Consider the following 23464-nt stretch of genomic DNA (forward strand, 5'->3'; position numbering starts at 1 on the left):
CGCTCTGGAAATTCTCTAAACCACATTTTAGTTAGTTATTAAGACTGAAATGATGTGTCTTGTCACACCCCAAAAAAAAAAAAAACATATCCTATTTGAACCGGGTACCTAGGTCAGTAGTTAACAGATCTCGTAGTGCTTGCATATTTCCTTTGTAGATCTGATAAAATCTTTTGATCTAACATAATGAGATGAAGAAATTAAAAAAAAAAAAAAAGCATATAAAAGGAATACAGAGAGCATGGTTTTAGGCGCTTTTTAACTTGTGAGAGTGAGGTCTCGTGTCAATACCCCTACAATAGAGTCCTGTGTGGAGTGTTTTTTTAATATATTTATCTATATGACTTCACAAGGATAGGAAGGATGTGAGAGTTTTGACCTTGTGGGAACAATAGCCTGGTTCAATTTTAGCTATTTAAATAAATAAATGCATAAATAAGGTTTCCTTTGGGTTAATGATTAGATTTGAATAGATAGGTAGAATAGATTTGGTTTGAGTTTAGATTTGCGTGTAGCATACCATTAATTATTCAAGTGTTTGTTGTATGTTCACCCATAAGCATGTGTGTGTGTGTGTGTGTGTGTGTGTGTGTACAGGTCCTTTAGCTGTCTGTTGGAAATTGAGGAGCCCAAGAAGATTTCTAAGATCCCTGATAAGATAGCCATGTCGACATGAAAGACATTCCTGAAGTTTTTTCCTTTCTTTCTTTTTTTATCAAAAGAATCCATTTATCCCACACAAATGTACTGTAAAATGTAAAATATAGGATATGACTTTGACATAGTAAGACGTAGAAAAAAACATCCCCGATTGAATATGTACTCGGGTTCGATTTATTTAGAATGATAAACAATAAATTTACAAGACTGTAAGATAATACAGTAAAAAACAGGCTTACATATAAACATAAATACTGTGATTTTATTTACTGTTTTCACACTAGATAGATTTTGTCCATAAGCAAATTTGCTATTTAAAACTGTCTTTTCCTTAAGATGTAACATATGCTTTGTGAGAATTTTTGAAAAATGACAAGAAAAAGCCAAAGAAAGCGTCCTCTCAATGCAATAAGGATAGTTTTCTCAATCTCAGGGTCAGTGTGTCATGTCAGGATGTGTGTTCTCTTGCACTGACGACTGTAAAGAAAATCTTCAAAAGTTCACTGTTTTACATGGGGTTGTAGTATAGCGGTAACTTTAGATCATTTAATATAGATACATTCAGTTAAATCTTTAACACTTAGACACAACAAAAATAAGAGAACATGTCATTTAAGCTTAAGTTCTGCTAACTTCATGAAAATTAAAAAATTGAATTATTCTTTATAGAATATTTCTAGCCCTAATCCACATCCACATGCTTACCTACTAAGGTTCGATTTATATAGAATGATAAGCAATGAACCTAAGATAAGATCTAAGATAATACACCTAGTCATTAGTAAGGTGTGATTTTTTAAATTACTGCTTCCACACTGAGATGCAATTTCTTTTCTTGAAGATGTCATGATGTGCGACATATGCTGTGTCTCGTCAACATGGCCGCTCACACCTTTGATCGTAAATAAAATCTTCAAAAGTTCCCTGCTTTACATGAGGTTCTAGTAGTAGCGTTAACTTTATATAATTTACATAGATATGGTCAGTTAAATCTTTAAAACTGACTGCTGTTTTAGAAAGTAAATGCTAAAATTATAAACTTATAATAATAATAATAATAGTGGTAGCTGACTAGCTTGTTGGTAACAAAGCACACGCTTTTATGAAAGTTTCCACTACGTCCTAGTGGAGATTACTTTCTGGTTCAGACTTTTTAGGTTGAGAAGTTACAGACTAATTTAATAGAGCCAAGTCATGAATTTTGTTGGAGACTAATATGGTCTTACACAGACATGACAAAAATAAAAGATCATGTAATTTCAGCTTAGTTTATGCTAAGTTTTTGAAAATTGAAGAATATAATCTCTCTGTCGTATTTCTAGCCTTAATCCACATGCTTGGGAAAATTTACATTTTAAATGCAATGATTATTGTTAGCTTTTACATCAAAACAACTCTTTAGTTAAAGATGTTCTTTGTTCCTGTTTGATGACGAGGGGGGAAAAATGTGCACTGGCCCTTTAAGACAGAGCCTGGCGCCGCTTTTCCAACTGCTTTATGCTAATTTATGCGTTGGCGCGCGGACCGCAGCGTGCCTTCGACCAATCAGAGCGCGCCTCAAACCGCGGGAGATCCGAATTTCGCGGGACGTAATTTGGCGCTAAAAACTGCGCTCGGTGTCAAAGAGGGAGAGCGAGAGAGGGAGAAAGAGATCAGTGTCGCCTCTGCTGGAGTCCCGAGCTCAGCGCTACCGAGTACGACAACCCGGGGGGAAACTAAAAGACAAACCGGAATCTAAAGCTTTAATCGCGTTTTTTTTAAGAGAGAAAATCAGCAAAATCTGTGCGTTTAACGGAACGGTTTGAATGAAACGTGCATTTGAGATGAATCTCAGTGTTTAAGCTGAAATCCTCCGCTGGAACAAAGGACACAGGACTCGGGGGCGAGAAAACACCCTGCTGATTGTGTGTTTAAACATTCCTGTTTTATTGAAGAAGAAGAAAAACAGATACACACACATCTGCTAAACTCGCACAGAAGCAGAGCAAAGCGGCTGCACACACTTTGAGGATTTCTACGGTTTGCAGAGAGATTTGCTGCAGTTTGTGTCGGTGATCGGTGTGTGTGTGTGTGTGTTGAGGATGATCAGGACCCCCAGACGCGTGTCTCCGGCCTCAGCCCGGGCCCCAGGCGTTCTGTCCTGCCCGCAGAAGAAGCTCTTCTCCGGAGTCAGAGCTGACCTACTGAGCCCGGGACTCGTCAGTCCGCCCGTGAGCTCGGTGCCGCTCGGATACTTCACACAGCTCGGGAACACACCGGCGACCGAGCGGAGAGGCGCAGACTGCCTGTACGCCACCCCGCACAGAGCACGAGCGCAGCATGGCCGCCAGCCCTCCACCCGGCTCCCGGTAAGACCCGCTTTCACTTTCTCACACAGCTGGGCTTCGGTACGTGCAGGTCAGCACACTGCAGCATTGAGCACAGGCTCACACACACACACACACACACATCACCATCACTATACTGCCTGCAGTGCCTCTGTTCTGCCATCACACACACTCTTCACTCTACCACAACTCACTTTCTCAACCAAACTACACTGATCTGTTACAAACTTTAAACAAGGTTACATTCTGAAATGTTTTAAACGTGAAATAAACACGCGAAGTGGATATTTTACTGACTTTTCCAGTGCATTTGTCTTCTTTTGTCAATATGAATAATGTCTGATTAATATGTGTACTATCTGATTAAAATGTCTAATCTAATATGAGTATTATCTGATTAATATGCATACTCTTTGATTCATAATTTCAATAATATGGATTAGTCGCATCTCATTAATATGGGCATTGTCTGGTCCATACTCCCTTGTTATTGTGGAAATTATTCAATTAACATATATGGTTTTATGAATAGTATATGATTATTATTTTTTTTATTACATGGGCATTATCTAATATGAACATTATCTGATTAGTATGGTTGCTACCTGGTTATTATGGCTAGTTGCTGATAAATATGCATATTATTTCATTAATATGAATAATACCTGTCTAATATGGGCATTGTCCTATTATTGTGGCAATTATCAAATTTGTATGGATATGATTATTACATGCATTATCTGATTTGTATGGATTTTATCTGATAAGTGTAGATTTATCTAATTTTTATGGATATTGCCTAATTATTATACAGTAGTTATAATCTAATCTAATATAGACATTATTTGACCAAATCTGTTTGTTATGGACATGCTTTATATGATACTACCTGATTAATATGGATATAACTTGATTGTCATGGAAGTTATTCAATGAACATTAGTATTACCTGGATAGATTGAAAAGTATCTGATTAATATGGGTATTATCTGATTATTATAAACATACTTTATATGGATAATACCCTATTCATTTGGATATTAGGACATTAATATGGATAATACTTGATCAATATTGATATTTTGGATCTGATTATCAGAACCTATCCAATTAACAAGTATACTTTCTGGTTAGATTGGATGGTGGATACTACCTGCTTAATATTTATATTGTCAGATTATCATGGAGTTATCCAATTAACATACTGCACATGTTATCCGATTATATATCTAATATACATACCACCTGACTAATATGGGCATTACCCGATGATTATAGTTATAATGGGATCTAACATGAACAATATCTGACCTAGTCTAATTATTATGGACATGATTGAAATAATATAGAAATTATCTTTATCTAAAGAAATATGAATGCCATGTTTTTAATATGGCCATGATCTGAGTAATATGGAAATGACCTCATAAACGTTTGATTATGAGGGATATTATCTGATTTTATTTCAATCTTATTAGATTAATATGGAAATTATCTGTGGTATGGGTATTAGGTAAGTTAATTATTTAACATGCATAATACTAATTAGTTAATGCTATGCATTAACTGTATCATTAATGCTAAAATAATTACCTTTTGATCATACTTAAAAAGTTTATTACATAGTGAAATTAAAATAAAAAATTTTTTGGAACATGTTATTTAAAAGTTTTTGAGACATGTTTTTAAATATATTTAGATATTTTGAATGACATTGGTATCTTATTATTTGTGTCTCGTATATGTTGGCATGGAGTAAGTATATGCCAACAAGATGTCTTAAACTTGTACAACCACAACTTAAATTTAAAGAAGCAGTTACGGTAGAGGTATGAATGAAGAGCTAACATTTGTCGATGAGGAACGGACAATATTCTTTTCCTTTAAAAGCACAGATTCTCCAAGTGAGGTCTCCCAAGGAGAACACAACTGCACAGCCAAAATATATATGTAGTTACCATAATAAAAAAAACATTATTATTATTATTATTAAAGTTATTAATGCATTTTATTGCTCACATTGTCTAAATGATCTTAATTAAACTTTCAATAACTCGACAATAAGTAGACTCGTAAATACCTAACATTAATATTAACATGAACATAACGTGTCCTGTCACTGGAAAACTGAAAGACAGAAAGCTGAATGGCTCTAATAATCTACAGTATTTGTCCACACAATAAAAATAGTTTATGCAATCTATCTTTGCAACTTTACAGTTACAACAGTATCTGTATGCAAAAAGGGTGGGAACCTGTGTTTTAAACTTATTTCCATGAATAATGACTGTTTAACTTTACATATTTCCAAACACTCTATTAAATTTTTTTTTATCTTCAACGATTATTCGTTTGTTGTTTGCTACTGTTGATTTCAGGATTCGGTTTAAACCTACACCTAACCTCGGTCAATGCACGCTGGTCTTCCGCTGCAAATCAGCAAGCGAATGAAACCCGAGCGAGTGTGTGAGTGTATTAGAATATAAAGGGTCTCACGGGTTCTGAGATTATTCTGAGGTTTATTTAGGCTGAGTCCTGCAAGACATAGGGGGAAGGGTTAAGAAGTCTGTTTAGTGTGTATACAGTACACCCTGAATCCAACTGAATCCGCCCTGTGTTTTTTTTTTTTTTCATCAGATATCAGACCTTATACATTATTTCCCCGGTTTGTCCTCATCACATTGGCTATGTGTTAAGAATTCTACGAATAAACTTTAAAGATTTGTCCTAAACATTGCTTAGTTTGCCATAAATCTGCAATGGCGCTTCCACCTGTTCCTACTCTGTCTCCCGCCACACCGCACACACACCTGTTCGTCAGGTTTGACCCGTTCATGTCAGTTCGGAGATCACTGAAGCTCCAGCAGAAGAAGTGTGTGTAGTGTAAATCCTGGACACACCAAAGTCCCGACAAGCCGTCGCTTGTAGTTTTTTTGTGTCAAATCTGTTGGAGATTCCATTGGCGACATCCAAGAAAGATCGATTGGCTCTGATGAAATTCTGACCGAGTGTTTGACAAATCTCACTCAACCTGCAACACCACTGACACCCTGACCAGGGTTTCATATGTGAGTTTCATATCTTATCTTGGCTTGAGAGAGAGAGAGAAAAAGCACTTACTTTTGTTCCGGTTTTCTTGCACCTAAGAGGATCACACCTCAAACCATATGCTACTGACTTAATAAGCTCACAATAAGCTACCAGGAAAGCTTTATTACGCTTGAAGGCAAGTCTGTAGAAGCGTCCTGGATGGATATACACCATACCTTCAAAAGACGCTACCTTAGATGGTGTTAAAGTGATGGCTGTGGAGAGAACTCTGGAATCCCCAATTGGTCCAACTGAAATCTAGTGACTGTGACGGACATAATATACGAGGGTCAGGGATAGCTCAGTGGTTAAGGCATTGGACTACGGTTCGGAAGATCCCAGGTTCAAACCCCACAACCACCATGTTGCCACTGTTGGGCCCTTGAGCAAGGCCCTTAACCCTCAACTGCTCAGATGTGTAATGAGATAAAAAAAAAAAAAGTAAGTCGCTCTGGATAAGAGCGTCTGCTAAATGTAAATACGATTTATACCATTTTTATTCTCAGTAACATGAGAAGCTGCCTTTTTTCAAGAGGGTTTGGGTTCAAGATGCATTGGGAGTATCTACACCAAGGTTCTGTTTCCTGATGTGGAACCCCAGCATCACAGCGCAGGTTCCATGTCTGGATATAGTGGGGAGGGTCGTGTCAGGGAAGGACTTCCCCGGAGTAAAACCTCTGCCAAATCAAACACGTGGATCAGGAGAGGCTGGTAAGGGAATGCCTGTTGCCTGTATGGCTGTTACACAACAATAAAGCAACTATAGACTGATAAAACAAATCGCATGTCATGCTTGAGTAAGGAAAACCTATAAAGACTGTTTACTCTGCTGTAATAAGGGCTTCACTTTCCATCACGCCACCATACGTTATGTTTTTTTTTTTTTTTTCAGAGAAAACTGAGCTCTTGCTCAGTCGTGGTTTCAGTCTGACAGTGTGATATTAAGTAGGGCACTTGTTGCTCATGTGTGTAAACTGCTCACCAGCTGAAACATGCTCCTATTAGTGGGCTTCCGTGCTTTGAATCTGCCACCTGTTGGGTCAGACTTTTAACGGCTGTTGGTTTGGAGTTGGGAGTAATGCTAAAGTTCTTTGTTTAAAAAAAAAAAAAAAGCAGGACTTCTCTATAATAGCAGCTCAGGCAGTGGTTCAAGGCAAGTTTATATATGGAAAAAAAACAAGAGACTACAGCAATTTACTCCAGAAAACATCTGGAAAGTCATCAAGAGGAAGATGGGGGGTCACAAACTTTTAAGCAAAGCTGAGCTGTTTAAGTTTTTTTTTTTTTTTTTTTTTTTGCTTAAAGAGTGGTATAAGTTATCCAACAGAAAAGTGAAAAACTTGTGGAGAGCATGACAAAAAGCATGAAAGCTGTAATTGTATATTGGAGTTATCCCACCGAATGCCAAGGATGAGTGAGTGAGAAACTTATGCGGAGTGAAGATATCACTGCTGTGCTGATATCCAGCAATGTATTTGTTTGTTTAACCGGTTATTTTGCTCCGCCAACACGTATCCTTCCAGTGACCGACAGTTAATGGGTGAAAGAATATTGGAATTCTTTCCGGTAGTCATATAGTTGAAATTTGAGGAGAATAAACCATGGAGAGGTGGTGGACAGTCCTGGAAATCTAGTCATTTTCTCTTTATATTTCCAGTTATTCTGCTTTCATAGTATATCAGCTCCATAAAATGTCAGGGTTCTGGGGTTAAATCCCAAATAGTGTTAAATAGAAAGCTAGGGTGTATATTCCTTGTTCCAAGTAGTGCCCTTAATCAGGGTTTAGAGAGGGATTTAGGATTCAGCACGACTTAGAAGCGATTACAAAGGAGAGACAGTGTGTTGTTTAAGATGACGTTATCAGATGTCTGTTCTTGCTGAAAGTGTTCTGTAACTGGTTGTGAATGCGGGTTTTGTCAGGCAGCTGCTCTCTCCTCAATACTGCGGACCGTACAGACCCACGCTCACAAGGTTCAAACCTTTCACACTTAATGACTGTAGAACACCTGGGATGCCGAGTGAAACATACAGTTAAAGGTCCCAGTGCTGTTACCGGCTATTATCATCACTCCTGGGATCAGATTGCTCGGTCTTAACTTGCTGAATTCAGTTTATTTCTGATGCTGGGAGCAGCCATGTTGATTTGATAAAGGAACTTAGTTCTGGGAATAAAACTGTGGTATTTCATGTCATGACAGTCACACTACCCGTTTACTTCGCTGAGAAAGAATGCACGCTGTTGGGAGTGATGTGCAAAAACAGTACCATCACCAAGTGCAACGAGTGCAAATAACGTTTTAAAAATATCATCATGGGTTGATGTTATTGTAAAGCTTTTCTCTAGGGACATATTTCACATTTTTGATGCTCCAGTGTGAACATAAAACTGTTCGGACACAGACGTCTACGGCACAGAGGAGTTTCTCTAATGGACTGGCTGAGGATCTTCCTGTTTGTCTTATCAATGCTGTGAGAGCGAAAAAGAGAGAGAGAGAGAGAGAGAGAGAGAGAGAAAGGCTGATGAGGGGACAGCTATTTATAGCTGAAATAAGTGCTAACTTGTTTTGCAGATGTTTCACAACAATACATGTGACCACATCCACAAACTGGTAAATAAAGTAGGATATGTCATTTGTTCGTAAAGGAATATGATAATTAATATATAATAAACTGGTATAAGTATATAAATTGGTATAAGTGGAATGAAACACTTGCTTTTATTATAAAATAACCAGCTCCTGGGTTGGTAGGGTGTGGGGTCACAATAAACCACCTTATGGGTAATTATTTGCATAAAGCCCCCGAGTGTTTTCCTTCTTACTTATCACACCCAAAATGCCTTCCGTAAACATACAGTCTGCCTTTGAAGTGTCTTCCAGTCCTTCAGTGGTATCAAACACTCATAGATGCTGTATGGCGTTCTATAACCTTGAACAAAAGCTGACTGTGTAGCCGTATGTCGTGCTGGTGTGGTGGTTTTAGGGCGAGGAGATGCATAATCCTTAGTGCAGCAATGTTCTGGAATAAAGAGGCTCCCTGAGGCTGAAGGCAGCATTGTAGAGGAGAGCCGTTGATGACGCAGATGATCATAAAGCTCCACCCTCCACTTGTTATAAGGAATACGGTTATGTAGATTAATGCATCTTTCAAAGCAGAAAATGTTGGATTAGTCTTAGAGCTTTAGTACAGAACTAAAGAAACAACCACTGGATTAGATATTTTCCCTTCTTTACTAATTATTTAAATTCAAAGTGGATTGAACAGTGGTCTAATTCTTGGATTTTAATGCTCTTAATCCTTAATTAAGTCTTAAATCAAAACTGAGGTGCATATACAATACCAGGCAAAAGTTTGGACACAAATTTGGATTTCTTTTCTACATTGTAGAACAAGACCAGAGATTGCAAAACTATGAAATAACACATATGGCATTAAGGTCAGCTGTTCTAAAACCGTTCTTGCAAGAACAGTATTGTGTCAAGTGCGTTTGCAAAACCCATCGAGATCCATGATGATGAAACTGTCCCTCATGAAGACCTTCCCAGGAATGCAAGACCAAAACTGAGCTCTGCTGCAGAGGAGAAGTTCAGAAATCACCAATTAACAAACTGAACCTCAGAGTAGAGCCGTGATGAAGCGTTACAGTGCAGAAGTAGCAGATGTACATCTCAGTATCAACTGTTCGAAGGGGATTATTGTGTATTTTGGATAAACCCCTTCAGTGTTGTTTTACAATAATATGTAGAAAGAAATAAAAATCAGGTAAGACCATGGAGTTAGAAAGTGTCTCCAAACTTTGGACTGATAGTGTACATACTGTATATTATGTGAGTACGATGTAAGTAATCGGGGACGAATTCCACAACCCTCGTTCCGTGCAAAAATGCATTCTCGTGTGAAGCTTCTGGAAACTAGCCATATTGCTAACCGGAACAAGCCATATGGCTACCTAGAACTAGTTCTGGGGAAGTAAAAGAGTTAAATATAGTACTAAATACATAGTGCCTTTGAAAGATATCAACTCGATGTATCAACTCAGTGGGACGGCAGGAGCTGAACTTTGAAATGCATTTTCGCATGGAATGAGGGTTGTGGAATTTGGCCTCAGTTACTTTAGTTGTATTTGTATTTTGGGTGACGGAGCGCCGTAATGTAATGTATTTATATACACCTCGGTTTTTCAATCTGAAGGACCTCTTTAATATGGAGCTGGTCCCCACTTTGCAGCCGTACCAGCCTTCGCTATTCTGGCAAGAATCTTAGCAAATGAAAATTAAACTCAACCAATTTTATAATTAGACGATACTAGACTATATCCTTTCTACCAATTTTTTGCTAAAGGAAAGAGAGAGATTTGTTTTAAGTGCAACATAACTTTAAAGGATACCAACTCGATGTAGCTCGGTTGGACTGCAGAAGCTTCACTCGAGTCTCAGCTGAACTTTGGGATACAATGGAACCAGGGTTGTGCAATTTGGCTGCAATCAATTACGTTGTGACACTGTGAAACTTTACATTCAGAAAATTTATAACAACCAAAAACTACTTATATTAATCTTAATTTAAATAAAAAAAGAAAATAACTATCCCTTTAAGAGGTTTGCATCCTCAGATGGACTTTCTACGCTCAGTGTCAGTCAGGCTTTAACAGTTTGTTCTTTTGGGGTGTGTGTGTGTGTAGACAGCTGCACCAGCACTTCTCCTCTCTTTAACAGAAACACACCGCCCGAGTTGATGACAGGACACGTCTGTGGGGTTCTTTGTATCTCTTCTACACTACATACTTATTTACATAGTTGTTGAATCGATGGCCTCTTTGCAGTAAATACCCATACACAATAATGCTGACCTCCAACACTTCAGATCTCAGAAGTGTGAGAAGACACTGTCTTTGTCCTCGGGCAACCCCCCCAAAGGCAGGACTTTTATTACCCATCAGTCACTGGTCCGTCCGTTACTCTGCTCCAGCACCTTCCTCAAAGAGCTGCATTTCAAAGAGAATAGAAAGCTGGACTCCACCTTTTTCTCTCCTTCTGCTTCTGTTCCTGTATCACCCAGTCTTTCTCTGTAACACATTCACCCACACTCACACGCACACACTCTCACACGCACACACACACACTCACTTCTTTCTCTTTTTGCACTGAAACCTTTGATGGCATCATCAGCAATTCAGGATGACCTTTTGCAATATGAATGAATGTGTGTATGTGTGTGTTTGCTCTTGGGTGTGGCACATGCATTATGTGTGTGTGTGTGTGTGTAGGCGAACTCAGAGCAGGCTTTTGTTGTGAGAATAGTATACATTGGAACACTAGTATACATATCCAGTATATACAGTATATCTTATATAGATGTGATCATGTGACAAGGTTGTGGGATGGATAACAAAAAAAAAAAAGACTGTAACTTAGGACATACATTTAAACTTGCTATAATGTTAATAAGTTTCATGTTTGTGCTGCAAAGATAATGCAAATTTATTGACCCGCCCACTACGCTGTTTGGAATAAAACCTGATCTTCAATGCAAGACCACAAAAATGCATTCACTATGTTAAAACATGTTGAAAATATACACCATCCGACTCATAACGCTTACTCTAAACACATCTGTAGAACAAGAGCTGTGAATCATGGGTAGGTAGACTGACCATTCAGTTTTTGCCTATTGCGACTTTTTCAATTCAATTAAATAGCACTCATTTTTATTGTCTGATGCTATACTTCTTAATTTAATTTTATTTTATTCGTAAAGCGCTCTTAACAGTTGTCATTGTCGCAAGGCAGCTTTTACACAATCAGAGGAATTATGAAAGTTTGTATGAAATGTGAATAAATCAAAATTATCAGATTGGTTAAAACTTAATGGCTTTGAAGAGTTAAAAACCACTAAAAGGATCTAAAACAATTAAATGTTATGTACTTGTGTTCTTGATTGTTTAAATCTAGTACAAAGTACGGCGGCCCTGAAGTGCAAAACAAATTAACAAAACTGAAAACAAAATAACAAAACCCAAACCAAAATAACAAATTCAAAACCAAATTAACAAAATGGAAAACAACATAACTAATTCAAAAACAAAATATCAAAACAAAATAAAAAAACCCAAAACAAAATAACAAAACTCAAAACTAATTTGTTTTTTTTTTTGGTTTTGGGTTTTGTTATTTTGGTTTTTAATTTGTTAATTTGTATTGCACTTCTCGGCCAGTCAGATACAAACCGGAAAAGGTAGATATAGTTTGCGATTGAAGTGCTTACTGCAGATTAGACGAGACATCTGTCACTCAAGATATACAGGAAGTACTGGTAGAGGTAGCGGTAGATTTGTGTAAAAATGTACTGTCCTTATTGTGGTGTCAAATATGGCGTTCTTACGGTGGCCCTGAAGTCAGTTTTGTTAATTTGTTTTGCACTTCACGGCCACCGTAGTTTAAAGTGAAGCAGAACACGCAAGAAACAAGTTCCTACTTCCTGTATATCTTGAGTGACAGATGTCTCGTCCAATCAGCGGTAAGAATTTCATTCGCAAACTATACCTACCTTTTCCGGTTTGTATCTGACTGGCCGAGAAGTGCAATACAAATTAACAAAAACGGAAAACAAAATACCAAATTTAAAACCAAATTAACAAATCCGAAAACAAAATAAAACAACAAAACAGTTTTTTTCATTATTTCGTTTTTTAATTTATTTTGTTTTCAGTTTTGTGAATTTGTTTTGCACTTCACGGCCACCGTAATACGTAATACGGTGGCCCACCGTAACAAAATGATCATTATTTTTCTTTTCCTGACAATCTTCTCCTCCAGTCCAGTAGGTGGCGGTATTGCACGAACTGCCCATAAACTCAAAAGAAGAAGAAACCGTGTACTCGTGAAGAGCGTGTATTTGCAAGCGCTTTGCTTTTTTTTAAAAAAAGGTGTGGTTTATTTATAAGGAGCGAAGAACGTTTGTAGATAATTTTTTAGTGTAAAAATATTTTAATAACTAAATAAATAAATAAATAATAATTTCAAAAGTTTAGAATTTTGAATCTAAAACTGATCCATTGATTCATTCAATGAAACCCATCATTAATAATTAGTTAAGTCACATAATTCGCTCTAGTTTGGAATCTCAAAAGTCAGATTAACCCGGCGAGCACATGCAAACCATGCACACAGACCCCGAGATGGGAATCGAACCCGGGCTGTGAAGGTGCGAGAGAGATGCACGTTGCTAACCATTATGCTGCTGCTTCGTATTTTATATATGTGAAATTTTCAATCATATAAATGTAAAATACATAAATACAGACTATACTTTTAAAGTTTAGTGAATAGTTTTTTTTCACTTTTAAAATTTACAGTAAAGTGTATGCAAAGTTTTAGCTATTTTAAATTCTTACTTTTTTATAAATGGTTTGAAAATGATCAGTTAACAGTTGTATTTAAGTTTTAAACATAAATCCAAAAATTGTGTACAATTTAATGCCAATTATCATAATCATGGGCGTGGAAGTGATAGGTTTTCGGGGGAAGGGGGAGGGTCCTACGTGTTTTGTTTCTCGTTTTCAGTTTCCTGGTGAGACTTTTTTTTTTTTCGTTTTCGTTGTACTACAGACCTGTAGAGTAGGATGGGGGGGGTTTGGTTAGGTGTAACCCTTGTTTGAAGAATGTGAGTAAGAGATGGGGATTTAAACTAATAGGAAGTCACAGAACAGACTAGAACGTGTACAGGTTTTGCAAACATGACGTTAACATTTTTAAAGGGCTTGTGGAATGTGTGTGTGTGTGTGTGTGTGTGTGTGTGTGAATTCTTATGGACTTTAAAAAAAAGCAAAAAAATTTACACCAAGAACAATTGTATGTTTATATATTTGCTTTTATTCATTTATTTAATTATTGCCATTTTATTATTTATTATTATTGGCACCCTGGGCTAATTTCGCTTTAAGTTCGCTTTGCACCATTAACTATCAGTTCTAGCATGGCTGTGATATCTTGAGTATTGGTGCATATGGTCGCATCACAGCTGTGCTAGTCTATGAGATTCAGTACAATAGCACTCAGTCTTGTGTGATATTGCATAATTAGTCAATACACCCCGACCGATCAGAATGGGGAATTAAGCTCTTAATCTCTTGGATAAAAGCGAATATGAAGCACTGAAAACAGTTTCAAAAAGCAACATCATTGTTCATCTGTGTTTCAGGTTTAGAAATCTAAACCACACTCTCTCATGTGAGAACTGAATTAGGTGCAATTGCAAGGGGCATGTAGGCTTGGGCTGTGACTTGAACATTCGTATCCTTCTTTCGCAAGATAAAATCGCGTTTCGTCCTTGTGGCGAGTCACTTCAGAAACACACAAATGCGTTTCGGTTTTCGTCTCGATGGTCCCCAGTTGCATTTGGTTACACTGCAGAGAAAGACTGCTTACTCATCAGTGCGGTTTAGATATGAGGAAAGGATCTGACATTTCCTGTTAGTTACCCATGTGTGTGTGTGCTCATGTGTGTGTGTGCTGGTGTGACCCAAAACTTTAACTTTTACCCTATTCCTTGTTATCCGACCTCTTTTACCCGAGTCCAGATTCTTCAGGATAACTCTTTGTTTTTTCTGTGATGTTACAGAATTTGACAAACAAACAAAGAAAATTTGAGTTTGTGAAAGAGTTTAGATTAACAGGGATTATACAACAGTTAGAACCGACCGAGCAATCTGATTGGACGGGAGCCATATTCCTAAGGTTTCAATTCAGCGTGAGCGCCGCCCTGCTGGATTAAACACAGCCGTGATGCACGTGGGCGCTTAGAAATATGTCAGAAAGTCATATTTATTATTTGATCTACTTCCTGATTCTTGTACCAAATATCTTCACTTCTTCTTTCTCCAATACAGCAGTCAGAAACCTTTCTCTCACACACACACACTTTCCTGCTGCGCTCCAGCTGGACAAATCACACGCAGAGTTAAAACACTGCTTAACTCTCTCACACCTAATTACACGATCGAGATGTCTAGATTAGGGTTTCACGAAGAAGCCGCCTGGTGCGCATCTGTTCCTCTAGAGCGGAGAAAGAGGAAAAGAAAACAGGATCGAAATCCAGAAACTTGGCCTTTCCTTCGTCCACCTGGTCTTCGGTCCAGATGTTAGTGACAGGTGGAAAGGTTGTTCAGCTTAGGGACAATGCCAGGCTTCTTCTTCTGCTGACTGACACACACACACACACACATGCAAATAGAATCTCAGATTCAGAGACAGTGACGACCTTATGCAAATGCCTTTAGGATTCATCGCCCACACACACACACACACACACAATGCACATTGAAACCTTGGCATGTGATTTGCATGTTATTTCGTGGTTTCATTAAATTCCTAACGCCAGACGCTGGTGTTGTAAAACGCTGCACTGTGTTCAGCCTGCAGTTACTTAAAAGCAAATTAGCAAACATCTTTCAGTCCTGAGCTCTCAGACGCTTTTGAGGAAGTCTGTCGTTTCTTCAAATCCCGAAGCGTGTCTCGTGTCCTATAAGCTCAGACTCGTATTGAAGAGAGTAAACATGGTAATCCGTTCGATTCGGCCGCTAATGCTCATCGTGCCGAAGTGTTAAAGTGAACAATGAGAGTCGTCCAGACGCTTGTCAAGGCGTGAGGTCGTTAAGCGCTCGTCTTGAGGCCGCCGAGAGCATGCAGAGTGGATGAATAGCGAGCACTTGAGCCGACACTTATGCTCAAGTGAACCGTAAACCTACACACACACATACACATCAGTACACATCTCACTGGATCTCTATTACCCAAGCTAAAACTTTCCAAACCGACAACATAAATGCAACTTGTAGTGTTTTATTCCTCTTATACCAAAGCAATTTGAATACATTTTTAAGCATCGAAGAACGTGTACTATTTATCCGTAAGGACTGTACAGAAAGCTTCGCTATATTAATGATTATTTTTTCTTCTTTCCCAGGCAAAGAGGCGGTTGGATTTGGAGGATCCACTCTATCACCCTGATTTCCGAACACCCAAAGGAAAAGGGAACACGCCCACGGCACGACTCTCCAGCCCGAGGAGTGAGTGAGAGAGACTGATTGTGCTTAAATTCCTGGTGACATGGATGATAAAAAGCTTACCGTGTTTATATCAGGAATCAGTTTGGTTATGTAGTCATAGTGATTTATGAGAATCACATATACATAAAGTTCCACACCGACTTCAACATAAACTTCTTATTCATTTTTTTTTTTATTATTGAATTTATATATTCGAGGCGGTAAAATGTTGCAGTTCCTCCATAATCCTACAGGTGGCGTACATAGTCATCTATCCATATAATAAAACTGTAAAGTTGGCATGTTTTTATAAATATTGAAGATCTCTAAGAAAAAAATGGAATTGGTGTGATTTAAGATGAGCCATCAAGATTGGTTTTTGGATTTTTTTTTTTTTTAAATACAGGCTCAGTTTCATCGCAGTTGAATCACGGGAAGATGGAAAATTAGTTCATTTCAAAATGGCGCTGCAAAATTTTTTCTACGTTCTTATCAGTGCACAATTGAAATCTACTTTATAAACGCGATCTCACACCTTCAATTCCGCGCACTTCATGGTAACACGTAACAGTTTAAGTTCATTCCAAAATCCAATCTGTACAGTTTGTAAAAGCCGCGTATAGGTGTGCAATTAAATTCCACACGTATATCTGTCACGTATATTTAAATATCAATATATACTGTATGTATCGAATTAAGATATAACGACAGGCGTCGCAATTCAAATCGCCAATTTATTCCGATAATAACATAGCGGGTGGTCCCTAATAAAATGACAAAAATATTTATTAGGGCTCATGCAGTTGAGGTTCTACTGATCTGAAGGTCAGGGGTTCGAGCCAGAACCAGTCACCCAATGTGCTCAACAGCATGTGAGAAACAAAAGGTTTAGTTAGGCTTTAGGGCCTTCAGGCTAAGTGTGGGTTTATAGATAAAACTGTACATAATGCAGATGAATAACGGAGGAATAAATGATTCTTCTCTTTTTATCCCACAGCACCGAAGTCTCCAGGTGAGCGAACGCGCTACGACACCTCCCTCGGCTTGCTCACCAAGAAGTTCGTGGGGCTGCTGAGCGAGTCGGCCGACGGCGTTCTGGACCTGAACTGGGCCACCGAAGTGCTGGAGGTGCAGAAGAGGAGGATCTACGACATCACCAACGTGCTGGAGGGAGTTAAGCTCATCCGCAAGAAATCCAAGAACCACATTCAGTGGCTGTAAGTGTCTTCACCTCATACCACGAAATCAAGATGACATGATTAATACATGACATGAGACGATGGGACAAGAACAAACAGCATACTGTATTTAATAAACATTTACTCCAATCATACAATGTAATACTTTAGTAAGCAAAGTGTCATTAAAGACACTTTAGAACCTCCTGAAGTCCTGAACCTCCTATGAGCCGCTGCTGTGATATTAAAGACGGTCCCAGAGGTCTGCACGGGGCTTTTTTTTTAAATCTCACTGCCACCCCCTGGCAAAGAGGTTATGGCCAATCATTTTTATTTCCCAAAAGAATTATGACCAATCTCACCCACTGCCATGAAAATTACAGCCGGTTCACTTCATTCTCGAAGGAAATCTGACCAATCCCTTTCACTTTTAAAGGAAAACTGTCCAACTCCCATCAACTCCCAAGGGAAATATGACCAATTCCATTGAATCCTAAAAAAAAAAAAAAAAAAGATTAATCCCATCCACCCTCAAAGGAAACTTGACTATTTCCATTCACTTATAAAGAAAATTTATTCAATCCCGTCCACTTTTAAAGGAAACATGTCCTAAAGAAAATGTGATCAATCCCATTCACTCAATGTCTAAACTGCTCAATCCGTTTAATCTATTCAGGGTCGCGGGGGGCCTGGAACCTATACCAGGAGACTTAGGGCACGAGGCTGGGTACACCCGGCACAGGGTTGCCAATCCACGGCAGGGCACACACATACTACGGGCAACCTAACCTACGTGTCCTTGGACTGTGGGAGGAAACGGGAGTACCTGGAGGAAACCCACCAAGCACGGAGAGAAGATGCAAACCCCATGCACACAGAGATAGGAATTGACTAGAGGTGCAAGGCAATGGTGCTAAAGAATGGGATGGGAATGGATGGGATTGGTGCTAACCACTACACCATCGTGCCCCCCAATCCCATCCACTTTGAACGGAAACATGTCCAATCCCATCGAATTCAAAAGAAAATGTGATCAATCCCGTCCACTTCTAAAGAAAATTTAATCGATGCGTCCACACCCAAAGAAAATGTGATCAATCCCATCCACTTCCAAAGATAATATGATCAATCCTGTCCACTTCCAGGGGAAACGGGTCCAATCCCATCCACTCCACTTTTATTTACAGTAGGATAATACCAAACATTCCACATCTTTACATCCCATTTCGTGGCCTTTTGTTGGATGGTCTAAGTGTTTCTCCAGGTTGTTTAGCGTGCTACGGGCTTGTTCATCAAGGATCAAAATCTGCAAATGCAACATTATAAGCTGATGTCGTGTGTAGACGTGCTTTGTGCTTGACTTGTCTAACTGGAAAGATCTCCAGCCAGTCTTCTTTGAGAATTCAAGCCTTACCTAAACACCTTTCCTCTGGAGTGAAGAATCGTTTGTTGGTATTAGGAAGTGTTTGGTTGAACAGCTACCATATTGAAATGAATTTCTGTTCCTGGATGTGTGTTTTAGGGTGACTGGAGTGTTTGAAGGCTCTGCGAGTGCTTCGGCACAGACCAACGCTCTCCAGAGAGAACTCGCTGAGCTGGACAGAAAGGAGAACGCTCTGGATGACCTCATCCAGTCCAGCACCAATCAGCTCCGAGACCTGACTGAAAACAAGGACAACCAAAGATATCCTTCCAGTACCGTGCACGGGTGTTTATTATTATATGCTGATGCGTTTTTGTACGAGCAAGGAGCAGCGTACAAAACTTTTTTCTTTTAATTAGATAAATGTTGATGTGTTGGAGCTGTTAGTTCTTAACTCGAATTTACGTTTGGATACGTGACGTATCAGGACATTCGGTCCATATCGAGTCTGCAGGATCAGACGGTGATCGCAGTTAAAGCTCCGTCTGAGACAAAGCTGGAGGTTCCAGAGGCGTCTGAGGTGAGTGTCAGACCTTCAACTTACCCGTTCCTTCAGGTTTTTCGACCATCTTGTCCTAGATCCAGTCCCAGTCTCTCTTTTTCCAGGGTCTTAGTCCCTAAATGATTGTAATTCCTTCTCCCACAATGGTGTAGAGCAGAAAGGAAGTCCCTTAATGAAACACGGTGGAATTTAATGCACATTATGTGATATGCAAATGAACAGTTTGACAGCAAAATGAGATAACTCCACTTTGGGAAATGAAGCAAAAAGTAAAAAAAGTTCCATTCTTCTTCTTCTTCTTTTTTTTTCCAGCAGGGGTCTATGCAGATCTACCTGAAGAGTAAAAACGGTGCTATCGAGGTGTATCTGTGTCCGGAGGAGGTGCTTGAGGACGAAAGCCCAGTGAAGGGAAGCTCTGCCAGGAAGGACCACTCGTATGGCATCCCGCACAACGCGCCATCTCATCCGAACACGCACAAGCCGCAGCACAGCCTAGAAGGTGAGAAAACCACCGCTCCGAACAAACACTCAACTGATGAAGTGCTCAGTTCGATGATTAAAACAATCTTTTCTTTCTTACAGCTACACCGTCTAAACCCCAGGTCCCCAGTTGCGGTAGCGGTAACAGTAGCGGCTCCCCCCTGATGGATGTCGAGGGCATTCTGGGGCTCCCTCCCAGCCTGCTGCAGATGACCGAAGACCAACTCCCGTGCACAGCCTTGACCTCTGACCCCTCCTTCGTCAGTTTCTCACCTCCTCTTGATCACGATGACTACCTCTGGGGGCTGGAGGATGGAGAGGGGGTTTCGGACTTTTTCTCCAACTACGATCTGGGGGATCTGCTCCAGAGCTGAGGGCGTGGCCTGCAGTCCGGGTGTGAAATGGTCCGAACAGTTTTTAGCTGTGTGTAAGGAGGGACAGTCCTTATTTTCATTTTAAATATGGACTACTCTTTTTAATTTTTCCCTAGGTGCCACTAGAAATGTGTTGGAAAAGTGAGAAAATGAAATTTCGTGAAAGTTGTTTTTTTCCTCCAAAAAAAAGTATCACGTTATAAGTTTTGTTTGTTTGTTTGTTTTTTAGAAATAAGATTTCCGGGTTTTAATTCGACTCTACGATGAGGATCTCAGAAACTCCATGCTGATCCTCAGACCTGAACTTGAATCCCATAGCGCCCCCTAGAGGAGTTTTTTTTTTTACATGGTTTTAATTAAGATAAAGTATGACAGACGAGATCAGATAAGTTTATCTCATGTGTAGTCTTTTAGGACAAAATCTGAATATTTGAATGAAATCTCACCATGTTTCCCAGTCCTCCTCTTCCTCTTCATCCTCCTCCTCCTCCTTCTTCTTCTTCTTTACATTTTGATGTGTCTGCTCTAAAACACCCAGGGTAAGCTCACAAGTGCCTCGAAATGCACAAATGCGGTGTCATAGAGCTGGAAAAACATTCAAATGTTAAGTGGAAGTGGGGAAACATGAACTAGATGGGACACGGTGAACAATAGTTCGGCTACGGAGCCATAAGTGATTTGCTAGAGCCATAGTTATTTAGGTAGCTAGTTACGCTTAATTAGTTTATGGCAGTAGATATTTTCTGAACAAAGATATTTTTGTACCTTGTTATGTAATTTAGCAAAAAAAAAAAAAAAAAAGACTAGAATTATAGGGCATTTTAGTTGGTACATATTCTATAGTGTTTCCTGTAGGTCAGCTGAACATGCCTTGTGTTTATTATTTCAGTTTTTAAATTGAAACTCAGGAATTTTTATGTTTATGTTTTTTTATGATGTCCAAAGATAAACATTTGTACTGTTTTTTTTTATTTATAATAATAATAATTATTATTATTATTTTTATTTGATTATATCCATTTGGCCACCAGAGGGCAGCAGTAGGCTAGCTTGATTTTAATGGTGCTTCTTGAAAAAAGGGTCTTTCTTTGTAACTGGTGAAAGATATGTACCAAAGGTACAAAATGTTAAGCGTACCACCCCAGTCATGAGAAATGAGAAATGCCGGTATCTTAGTTTAACAGTACCCTGTTTTCTAAATGAAGCCAGTATTTCATCTCCGATAGAAGAGAAAAACCTAGTGAGACACGTACGCAATATGAAATCGTGCCTGTGAAGTCCAGATCTGGCCTCGAGCTGCGTAATCCAGAATAATCTAGCTCTCTAGCGCTATTCTTGCTACCTCTCAGATTAGACTGTGAGTGCGTTAACCGCTTCAACACCAAGGATGTACCGTGTTTTGGCAGCTAGGAGTTCATCCGTATGGGATCCTTTTGTGTCCTTTTTTTAGTCGTTTTATATTATTTTTTATATACACAAGTGTGCGTCAGTCTATTGATCTGAAATTTTAAAAATTTATTCAGATAAACAAGATATTTCAGAGAAACCAGAGACGGAAGATTTGCTGCAAATGCAGTCAATACGGTCGGGACGGATTATTTTTAGGACTTAATCATCTCATCAGTGCCACCGTTATAATGAATAAGTTGTTATAATGAATAAGTTGTTATAATGATGAAGTGTGAAATCCACGAGAAACGTTTCTCTATTGGATTTTTGTTTGTTTGTTTGTTTGTTTTTTCATTCATGAAGTGACTGATTTTTGGCATGCACTTAAATAGTATGTATTGATCATATTACTTTATAATTCCCCTTTATTTTACATTAGAACACTTTCTTTGCAAAATAATTTGAGTGTGGTGACATATTAAGTAAATTTTTTTTCTTTTAAATATCACTTTAAAAAAAAAAACAGGGTTGAATTTTAAATACATACAGTACCTTAAAAAAGTCTTGAGACCCCCCTTCAGAAAATCGTTCATACAGGTTTAAACTGGTTGTTTATGTAACAGCCTGAGCAGCGACCTCATTTCCACTCTCGTCTGTTCCATCATCATATGCACCTGTTTCTCACTGGTTTATGGCTTTAAGTTAGATGCGTTTTATGCTCAGAGACTAGACTGAAAAAGCTTGCCAAAAATGCGAGCCAAGAAAGTCGTTCAGGAAGCCTGGAGAGCTCTTCCTCGAGATTACAATAAAAATACAGGAAAGTCTGGCAAAATACAGTATAAAGAAGGGGGGGGGGTCAAGACTTTTTCACAATACTCTATTTATATATATAAGAGGATTTTTTTTTTGTGTTGGTATTCTTGTGACGCTGAATTCCAGCCCCACCTGTTTTCCTAAAGGCAGAACCAGAACTCGTCTGGTGTGTGCAGACGAACCAAGTCATCGCTCAGTTCTTAAACAAGCTTTAGTGCTTAACATTGTTTTTATAAGGCGACAGGCTGAGACCGTCTGTGACTCATTTAAATACGTCTGAAGTTGTGCAGTAAAAGGTATTATCTCGAGATATATATATATAAAAGCTGTTATAGGTTGAATCTTAAGCTTTATTTCAAACTGCAGCCCAGGTTTGGATTTTATCCATCAAAGTCATTAATGTTTCCATCGTTTCTGTGAACGTTATCGATTCTCCAGTTTTAAAACCGAACCTAAGACTTGCCTCTGTATGAATTGAATGTTTAGATATTTGATTTTTTCCCAGGGTTCTCGTTTACTGGTCCCACATAAGGGACTGACGTCCTGTCCTAACAAACTTGAAAAATGTGTGCATTTGAGCATGTCTCGCTGTGTGTGTGCGTGTGTGTGTGTGTGTGTGTGTTGCATGATGAGGTATAAATAATGAATTTCATTTAGTAAAGAAATTGTTTAGTTGATTTTTATAGGGTGTGTGTAATGTGCATTATATCTGATGTCAGTCGAAGAGAATGATTTTGTATTTATATTGTATTTGACAGAAGATAATTGTCTTAGTGTAACGTGTAAATAAGCATCTGTAAAAAAAAGAAGAAAAAAAAGCCGGGAGCACTTAATGTTTAATGGTATTTTTTTTGTTTGTTGTTGTTTTTTTTTTAAATAAATAAATAAAAACCTGGTGTTGTGATGATGAATATCCGTTTCACGTGATCTTTTTTTTTTTTTTTTTTAAGAAAAAAATTATACTCCACTGCTTCTAAATCGAAATGACTGGAAAGTGTTGAGTTGATTTCTTTTTTATGTCTCCAGTGTCTAATCTTTGTGACTCTTCAAGACAGACAGGTTTAAGCTTTCCAGTGTCTCAGTAACATGACAACTTGGATTTTTTTTTGTCTTTTTTTGCTTGTTAATCAGAATCCCAGGAGATTTAGGGCATGAGGCGGGGTACACCCTGGACAGTACACAC

The 23464-nt window shown here is 38.6% G+C and overlaps 1 protein-coding gene across 2 annotated transcripts; it reads left to right on the top strand.

Annotated features, from left to right (window-relative positions):
* Window positions 1-2300: 2300 nt before the first annotated feature.
* e2f2 (E2F transcription factor 2) lies at window positions 2301-22318 on the top strand. 2 transcript variants are annotated; one of them, XM_053509328.1, is made up of 7 exons: window positions 2301-3008; window positions 16041-16143; window positions 17120-17339; window positions 18823-18984; window positions 19129-19243; window positions 19538-19724; window positions 19808-22318. In XM_053509328.1, exons 1-7 carry the CDS (start codon window positions 2742-2744, stop codon window positions 20077-20079), a joined length of 1326 nt encoding a protein of 441 aa, XP_053365303.1. In that variant the 5' UTR covers window positions 2301-2741; the 3' UTR covers window positions 20080-22318. The 2 variants fall into 2 exon arrangements, with proteins under 2 accessions (XP_053365303.1, XP_053365304.1); XM_053509329.1 differs by having other exon boundaries at window positions 19541-19724.
* Window positions 22319-23464: the final 1146 nt, after the last annotated feature.

The sequence above is a fragment of the Clarias gariepinus genome, chromosome 13, assembly GCF_024256425.1.
Source record: "Clarias gariepinus isolate MV-2021 ecotype Netherlands chromosome 13, CGAR_prim_01v2, whole genome shotgun sequence".
NCBI classification, from domain to species: domain Eukaryota; kingdom Metazoa; phylum Chordata; class Actinopteri; order Siluriformes; family Clariidae; genus Clarias; species Clarias gariepinus.